General features: G+C 49.4%; 1 protein-coding gene across 1 annotated transcript; it reads left to right on the forward strand.

Annotated features, from left to right (window-relative positions):
* The first annotated feature begins 6,031 nt into the window (after positions 1-6,031).
* On the forward strand, positions 6,032-7,354 carry PI3 (peptidase inhibitor 3). The gene is made up of 2 exons (XM_045980318.1): positions 6,032-6,110; positions 7,122-7,354. Exons 1-2 carry the CDS (start codon positions 6,032-6,034, stop codon positions 7,352-7,354), a joined length of 312 nt encoding a protein of 103 aa, XP_045836274.1.
* The last annotated feature ends 2,033 nt before the right edge of the window (positions 7,355-9,387 follow it).

Consider the following 9,387-nt stretch of genomic DNA (forward strand, 5'->3'; position numbering starts at 1 on the left):
CAAAGTTCTAATGGGTAATTGTTAAAGTACCTTTCAAAGTCTTTGGTAACCTGACATTTTAAAGTTTTGGTTGGATGACAAATGGAATTAAATTATGGACATCTAGGTCTTAACCAAATGAGATAAAATGCTAAAGCATTGAGTACTTGATGTAGGTTTATGTTTTTGACTTCTTACTGCAATTCCATTGTAACTGTTCACAATTGGTTAATACTTAACCATCACTAGAGATTGAAGTGTTTCTAAGAATAGAAAATTCTGCTAACTGTAACTAAGACTGATGGAAGTAAGGGAAATAACCCAATATGTAAAAAAGTAGGAGATACATAAGAAAGATAAGGAATGGGAATACATTTTGTAAAAGAAAAGGTAATTTTGTCCTAAGTGAGATGGTTGTTTGAAAGGAAATGGCTTGGGACAAAACCTGGATACAAAAGAAAGTTGCAAAAAGTTTGTGAGGGAAATTTCCAGAAAAAAAATTTTTTTAGGTATGTTCAGGATGGACTACCAAAATAAAAATGCCGTAAGGTTTTTATTAAAAGTTTTAATGTTGTCTGAAAAACCAGAGGAAAGGCAGTTGACTGATAGTAAGTTTAAAAAAACTGTACACACAAAAAAAGAGGGCCTAAGAGAGTAAATAGTTTTGTCTTAAAGTAAAAATATCTGGTTGCACCAGAACATGAAAGGAGATAATAAAAACTAAACTTGAGGGTATATAGTAAGTCATCGAAGGCTTGGGGAAAGTGACTTTTATTTGCCTTGGTTTATAGGTTTGAAAGGAAACAATGAAATATGTTAAAAGTTTGACCATATTAGATCAGTTTTGATGGATTTATTCACAAGAAGAAAAAAAAAAGACTAATAAATCTTTTCCTGTAAAATGTTTCTGTTCAAATGAGGCATAGTATTTAAGGAAGGAAGACTAAAGCCCTGTGTCATGGCAAATCTATATTGGTGATCCACTCAAGTAAATGTTAAAATCAGAGCGCAGTAAATCTTGCCTTATATCTTGCCCAGATATAAGGAAGAAACTTCAGAAAATTGAAGGATTTGAAGGGAAGAATCTGACTGAGTTAGTGGGAATAGCAGAAGAGGTCTTTAACAACAGGGATACACAAGAAGATGAAAAACAGACTAAAAAATAGTTAAAGTTTTGGCATTACATGAGGCGGGAAGGAGACAGGGAAAAAAAGGTTAGTGGAAAAGAAAAAGGCAGTTAGGAGATGGTCATTGGAAAAAAAAAGTCTAAACACAGAGAAAGCAGGTAGGAAGGCTTAGATTCAGATCAGTGTGCTTACTGCAAGGAAAAAGGACACTGGGCCGGAGAGTGCTCTAAGAAGAAAACGGCAATGCTGGTCACCAAAGACTGAAGGGGCCATGGTTCGGAGCCCCTCCCCAAACCTCGGGTTAAAATTGAGGTGGAGGGGAAATCAATTGATTTTTTTGGTGGACACAGGAGCCCAATTTTCATCATTACTAAAGCCTAAGGAAAAACGATCTGGAGAGGAAGTCTGGGTACAAGGGACAAATGGCACAGAAAGACAGAAATGGACAACAGAAAGGACTTTAAATTTGGCCTCAGGAGTAGTCAAACATTGATTCTTGGTCCTCCCTAATGCCCCGTATAACCTGATGGGAAGAGATCTCCTCCACAGTCTACGGGCTGGCATTCAGTTCTCGGAAGGAGACATGACTGTGACTTTGGGACAACCCACTGTACAGGTGCTTGTGGCAGCAGTAGATGAACATCTCCTTTACGACCCAGTCTCAAAACCAGAGGAGATAAGGGAGGGAAGCCTTCTCCAAACCCTACATGTTAAATTTCCCGAAGTCTGGGCAGAAGGGAGGCCTCCTGGCCTGGCCAAGGGATGGCCTCCTATAGTGGTACAGTTAAAAGCAACAGCTACGGCGTTCAAGTCCGGCAGTACTCCCTCCCCTGGGAAGCAAAGGAAGGGATCAGAAAACACATTAACCGCCTCTGAGGAGACGGGATCCTAGTTCCTTGCAAGTCTCCATGGAACACACCTTTACTGCCCGTCAAAAAGGCCGAAACTGGGGAGTACCGACCCGTTCAGGACTTGCGGGCAGTTAACAAACGGGTTGAAGATATCCACCCGATCATGCCCAACCCCTATACCCTACTCTCCCTCCTAGGCCCCAAAAGAACTGTGTATACCATCTTAGATCTCAAGGGTGCATTTTTCTGCATACCTTTGGCAAGGGAGTCTCAACCCCTCTTTGCTTTTGAGTGGTCTGACATACAGGAAGGGTTCCAGGGCCAGCTCACCTGGACAAGACTTCCCCAAGGATTCAAAAATTCACCCACCATCTTTGACGAGACCCTACACGAGGATTTGCGTGAGTACAGAACCTCCAACCCAGGAGTCACTCTGTTACAGTATGTTGATGACTTGCTAATAGCCGCTGAGGACTATGAGTCATGCTTTCGTGGGGCGGGTGGGGCGGGGGGGACGAAAACTCTCTTACAGGCTCTGCAGGAAAAAGGGTATCGGGTGTCAGCGAAGAAAGCACAGCTCTGTCTGAGCCACACCACTTATTTAGGCTTTGATCTCCACGAGGGAGTGCGTTCACTGTCTGAGTCCAGGAAACAGGTGATCAACTGATAGCCCCGCCCCACCATGTCCCGACAAGTGAGGGAGTTTCTTGGGACAGTGGGTTACTGCAGACTGTGGATACCGTGGTTTGTGGAGATTGCCCGACACCTCTACGAACTGGTTAAGGGAGGACTCACTACGGTAGAGTGGACAGCTGAGGCAGAAGGAGCATTTCAGGAATTACAAACAGCCTTACTGAGTGCCCCAGCATTGGCCATCCCAGATGTTGCCAAGCCCTTCCACTTGTATGTAGATGAAAAGGCAGGGGTGGCCAAAGGGGTTTTGGCTCAGACTCTGGGGCCTTGGCAAAGGCCAGTAGCCCATCTTAGCAAAAAAACTAGATCCACTAGCGGCTGGGTTCCCCCCTTGCCTCCGCATAATTGCTGCCACGGCCCTCCTGATCAAGGATGCAAGTAAATTAACTTTGGGTCAAAATCTCATCTTGACCACTACTCACGCTATCGAAGGTCTCCTCCAGACCCCACCAGACTGGTGGATAACAAACGCCCGAGTGACAGGATATTAAGCCCTCCTCCTCAATGAATCGAAAGTGATTTTCAGGCCCCTGGTGGTGCTAAATCCAGCCACGTTGCTGCCAGACAAGCTAGCTGACCACCCACATGACTACGGGGTCCTAACCCAGATCACAGGAATAAGGCCTGACCTCAGAGACACTCCCCTCCCGGATGCAGAGATGACTCTGTTCACAGATGGGAGTAACTACATGACCGACGGAAAGAGGTGTGCAGGGGCTGCGGTGGTTTCTCCTGAACAGGAGCTCTGGAAGGTGGGCCTGACACAGGGAACCTCGGTGCAAAAAGCGGAGCTGATTGCACTCACCAAGGCACTGCAGATGGCCAAGGGTAAGCCCGCCAACATCTATAGGGACAGCAGGTACAGCAGGTACGCCTTTGCTACTCTCCATATACATAGGGCTATTTATAAAGAAAGGGGCCTATTAACAGCAGAAGGAAAAGAAATTAAAAACAGGAAAGTAATATTGGTTCTCCTCCAAGCTATTTGGGACCCAAAAGAGGTGGCCGTTATGCATTGCCCTGGGCACCAAAAGGGGACTGATCTGGTTTCAAAAGGAAACCAATTAGCAGATCGAACAGCAAAGCAAGCAGCCAGGGAAATGGCTCAAGAACTGGTTACACTCCCGGCTCCAGCCCTACCAGAAAAGCCAGATTATTCAGAGGAAGGTTTAAAATGTTTACAAAAATGGACTAAATTAGACTATGAAGGGGATTGGGCTAAAACTAGGGCAGGAAAGTTAATTCATCCTTGAAGACTAGGGGAAAAAATTAGTAAGTCAAATACCTCAGGGCACTCATTTAGGGACACGCAAGCTTAAGGAGCTCGTGGGTAAACAGTTCCAGGTTTCTAAGTTAGGGCGTATGGCTCAGGATGTGGTTGATAGATGCACTCAATGTCAGGCAGTAAATGCGGAGGAACTAGGATGGGAAGAGGGAAAAGAGAAAGAGAAAGGGAACCAGGAAATTATTGGGAAATAGATTTTACAGAGATGAAACAAGGAAAGTATGGACACAAGTATATGTTAGTTTTTGTGGATACCTTTTCAGGCTGGGTAGAGACTTTTCCCGCCAAACATGAAACGGCAGGAATGGTAGCCAAAAAGCTACTAGAGGAAATAATTCCTAGGTTTGGGTTGCCTCTCGCAATTGGGTCAGACAACAGCCCTGCATTTGTGAGTTCAGTCTCACAAGCATTGGCCAAGGCCATGGGCACTAATTGGAAACTACACTGTGCCTACCGACCCCAGAGCTCCGGATAAGTAGAGAGAATGAACCGAACTCTTAAAGAGACCTTGACAAAGTTAATTCTGGAGACTGACGGTGGATGGGTGGATCTCCTTCCCTTCGCCCTCCTTAGGGCATGATGTACACCCTACTTTAACAAGGTTACCCCATTTAGAATAATGTTCAGGAGACCCCCCTCCACTCTGCCCAAGGCTACAAGAGGTTGCTCTAGCAGAAATGACCGATCAGTCTGTACTCCAGTCACTGCAGGCATGACAGTCTGTCTTAAAAAGAGCCCATGCAGAGATCCGAGCTGCCTACACGGAGATGGAGATGGAGGTAGAACCTCATCCTTACCAACCTGGAGACTTGGTTTGGATACACCGTCACTGAGTGGAAAACTTGGAGCCCCGATGGAAGGGACCATTCATGGTCATCCTGACCACCCCCATGGCAGCAAAAGTAGAAGGCATCAGGGCTTGGATTCATGCGTGTCACGAAAACAAAGGACACCCCGAAAACAAGGACACCCCTCAGAAATGGGAGCCACTGCTGGAGGACCCCACTAACTGTGGACTGAAACTGAGACTCAAAAGGGTTTCATAACCTGGTCACTTTTAACCCTGTTCCTACTCAGCAGCAGCCAGGGGACACCTCATTGGCCTAAAACAGCCCAATAGAACATCAGAAAAACAGCGGATGGAACAACACTCAAGGTTAACGACACCTCAGGTCAGCCTGTTTTCACCCTCAAGAACTGGCTGAAGAGTCAAAGAATTGACTAATCTCCAAAAAAAAGGGGGGGGGGGAATGTTAGGGCCAATTTAATGTTAAAACCTGCTTAACTATTAGGGCCTGCTTAGCTAGAGCAACTCCATATTGCCCAGGTAGCCATATTGTTATTTACATCAACGGACTTCATTCCGGGAATAAACACCCCATAGTTCCTGGTATGCTTCCGGGTATCGATTCCGGGAGTAAACGCCTTAACAATAGAAGCCACATACCTTGGGTCTGCAGTTATGCTCTGTAAAACCAGCCTGTGAGATCGGGAGGGGGTTGCTCTCTTTGGAGGCGGCCCTGGCCGGTCAGTCTGACTTCTAATGCTTGGCATAGAATAAAGCTTCACATAACTTTCACTTTGTCTCAGTCTCGTTCCTTTGATCACGGACCCCAACAGTACATCTCAGAGATGACCCTTGTAGTCATGTGTCAATAGATTTTCAAGACAAATTTGTCTTCGAGAGTTTTCCTCAGGGCCAAGGGACATGAACGCGAAGCCCAACTTGATGCTGAGAGGGGTGAACTGTTAGGGCAGGCCTGGGTAGGCCTGTGGGAACAGTAATGGGAGAACGCCCAGCTTTGAAATCAGGAACGCTGGACCAACCAGCCAATCCTGCTTCTCTGTGAGAAAGTGGGACAGCTCTTGGGGTTACCAAAGATGATGTAACCCAGTGTCTGCCATTTTTCTCTGTGAACAATCCTTGGGGACAGCCCCAAGTTGCCTCCCAGGACAGGGGTGGATCCTTCCTGGTAGAATTAGGAACTGTAGGTCTTGTCCCATAGAAAACCACAGACCCATCCCCCTGGCACCAGGCCACGCTGGGCTGTATAAAATAAGTCAGCTTCAGCTCTTAGCCACACACCTGAGACAACATGAGACCCAGCAGCTTCTTGGTCCTGGCAGTGTTCCTCTTCCTGGGGATCCTGCTGGCACAGGCAGCCATCAGTGGAGGTGAGTAGGCAAGTGGCCTGGGTGAGGCTGGGTTGGGCCCTGCCAGGGAGCACTCTCTGAAGGCCATGGGCAGGGCTGGATCTCACATTTTTTAAAAAACTTTTTATTTATTTATTTGAGACAATGAGAGAGAGAGAGTGAGCAAGCAGGAAAGTGGGGAGGAGCTGAGGGAGAAGCAGACTCCCCACTGAGCAGGGAGCCCAATATGGGACTGGATGTTGGGACTGGATCCTGAGCTGAGCCCAAGGCAGTCAGTTAACCGACTGAGCCACCCAGATGCCCATAGATCGCACACTTTGGTCTGTGGCTGCTCCCGCTGTATCCAGAGAGAGAGCAGGAAGTGGTCCAGTAGCATGGGCAATGCTTTCCACACCAGGACTGAGATAGCGGGACGATTGCTGGAAGGCGCGTTGCTACGTAGTCGTGGCCTTAAGTGTGGATACCTGCGCAGAATGTGCCGTGAAGTGAGAAGCCCCAGGAAGCTGGGCCTGGGTGTGGGGTCTGGCCCCTGCCTGTCTGCCCCCTGAAGGCAACTGGGTAATCAGCCTCTAGAAGGAGGTTACACACCGATGAGACCTCAGAAGTCATGTGGTGTGAAGACCCTCCCGTTTACAAGGAAGGACACTGATCGTCCAGTCAGTCTTCAGAGCCGGGATGGAGCTCGGGTCTCCTGGTGGGCGTCTCGGGCACTTCCCCCTCCCTCAAGAGCACCATGTGTCCTTCTCCTCTGGGAGTCACCCCAGTCTGGCCTCTCCTCCTGAGAGGACTTATCATGGAGGGTTGGGGGGAGAGACAGACACCCAAGGGAACCATGATCCTAGAGATCCTTCCCCCAAAGCCCAGGGCACAGCCTTCCTGGAGCATAGACTCCTACTAGCCCAGATGACCCCGCCTGCCCTCAGGCCGGTTTGGGAAACACTGCAGTGAGCAGCAGCTGGCCGCGGGGGGAAAGACCAGATAGTGAAGCCGGTGCATGAGGTCTACATGTGATGACATTTGTTCTTTCAACAGCTCCCCCTAAAGGGCAAGGTCATGTTCCGGTCAAAGGACAAGATCCGGTTAGAGGTCAAGATCCAGTCAAAGCCAAAGTTCCCGTGTCCACTAAGCCTGGCTCCTGCCCCCACATTCTGATCCAGTGCGCCATGTTGAACCCCCCGAACCGCTGTCTGAGAGACACCCAGTGCCCAGGGGCCAAGAAGTGCTGTAAGGGCGCTTGTGGGCTGGCCTGCTTGGATCCCCAGTGAGGTGAGAACCAAGTGGAGGAAGAGGGGACCCTGAGGGCACAGGGAAGGCTGAGCAATGGGGGATGACCCCAGCTGGGTGAGAGAGAGGCTGCGGGGAGGTCATGGAGAGACTGAGGGTCTCAGAGCCCGTGACTGAGTCCGGAGGGGGCTGTCACCTGGACGTGACCCTGCCCTCCACTGCCTCTGAGTGCTTTGAGCTGCTGAGTCACCTCTCCGGTTCTCTTTTCTCCCAGCCAGGTGGAGCCTGTCCTTGCTGCACCTGTGACGTCCCAGAGCTGCAGGTCCGGACCCCTGTCCCACGGGCCTATCCCTCCCTGGGAATTCTGCCTCCCGCCCAGGATGCCCAAGTCCGGGCTTGGTTGCTTCCCTCGTTGGCCTTGCAATAAAAGACGACTTTCTGCTCCATTTGCTTCTGGCGCCCATGACTTCTGTGCTTCTGGAAGCCCCAGGGAGGTGGGTGGGGAGCTAGGACTCCCTCTCCCTGGTGAAGGAGAGCAGAAGGCAGTTACAAGAGGTCATTCCTAGGGCTTAATACTAGAAATCCACTAGTCGACCCCAGACCCGGAGTCTGCATTTCCCTGAGGAATTTTGTCTTTGGCCTGAGACCAGGGAAATAAGAAAGAAAACGCGGCACCAACAGCAGGCAGTTTCCTTCCTCTCCCATCAACCCCGTGTCCTGACCTGGTTATCACCAGCCCTCCCGGCGTGACCAGCCAACCCTAGTGGCTGAGTCTGTAGCTCCCTCCTGCCTTTCCTTTCATGTTCCCCAGGGATCCATAGCCTCCCAAGAGGCCATAGAAAGAAGCAGGGAAATCCCCTCTATGGAAGCATTTCACCTGCTCCTGCTGAGATGCCTCCATTAACAATCCATTCCTTTGGGTTAAGCCATACCCCGCCCCCTGGATTTCTATTTTAAGATGTGAACAAAGAGACAGGATGCACCAAGTCCTTGATCCTTTAAAGTGGGTGAGGAATAGTGTCCTCTGGAGACGCACAGGGTGGGGACAGGCAGATTCGAATGGTGCGGATCGCGCAGGGTGTGTGTTAGGCAACCCCGAGTGACCTCATGGCTCTGCTCTTGACCCAGCTGCCCCACTGCCCTTGAACAAGGCGGCTCTCACAGAAAGAGAATTTGGGTTGGAGTTGGAAGAGCACAGGCTTAGGAGTCAGGGGACCTGTGTTCTAGTCCCAGCCCAGCCTCCCCACTTGTCGGACGACCTCAGACAAACATCTTGCCCTCTCAGAGCTTCTGCTGTCTATTCAATTTGAGGGAGTTGGAGGTAATTATTCAGGAAGTGCAGTCTAGCCCTGACATTCTGGCCCTGAGACAACTCTCCTTCTTGCGCTGGGTTGGCCCTGCTAGTGGAAGTGGGGGGCGGAGCCTCGGGCGAGAGAACAGGACGGGGGGGGGGGGGGGGGGGCGGAGCCTTGGGGGCGAAAGAACAGAGCGCGGGGCGGAGCCTCGGGAGAGAGAGAACAGGGCACCCTGTGTCCTTTGCCCTTCCAGAAGCCTGCAAGCCAGGGCTCCCTCTTGTCCTCCAGGGGGCTGTCTGCACTGCGCTGGACCCATGGTACCAGGACATCCTGGAAAGTAGGCAAGAGCCACGCCCAAACTTCTGGCCTGACACGCACACAATGTACCACTGGCAGAAAGATCACTTTACGTATCGACTCCCCCTCTGTTCCAGATTCCGGACTAACTGTGTTATATGTACTGTCTTACTTATTTCTCATGAGAACCCTCCCAACTGGGTACCAGGTCATGTCTTTAATTTTGTCAAAACACTGAAGCCATGAGAGTCTCGGTAACCATCCACAGTCACAGTTAGTACACGACAAATCCTATTTTTGTTAAAACGAGGAATAATCCAAAGAAAAGTTTTTAAATCCCACTTCTATCAGTCAGAGAAGACAAATACCATATGATCTCACTCACATGTGGAATTTAAGAAAGAAAACAGATGACTATATGGGAAGGGGGGAGAAAAGAGAGAGGGAAACAAACCCTAAGAGACTCTTAATGATAGAGAACA

This window comes from Meles meles, chromosome 16, assembly GCF_922984935.1.
Source record: "Meles meles chromosome 16, mMelMel3.1 paternal haplotype, whole genome shotgun sequence".
NCBI classification, from domain to species: domain Eukaryota; kingdom Metazoa; phylum Chordata; class Mammalia; order Carnivora; family Mustelidae; genus Meles; species Meles meles.

What these genes read in the sequence shown, in the direction of transcription:
- PI3 (XM_045980318.1), top strand. Translation starts at nt 6,032, where the DNA reads ATGAGACCCAGCAGCTTCTTGGTCCTGGCAGTGTTCCTCTTCCTGGGG. An exon ending in ACAGGCAGCCATCAGTGGAG is followed by an intron (nt 6,111 to 7,121) that starts GTGAGTAGGCAA and finishes TTCTTTCAACAG; the next exon opens with CTCCCCCTAAAGGGCAAGGT.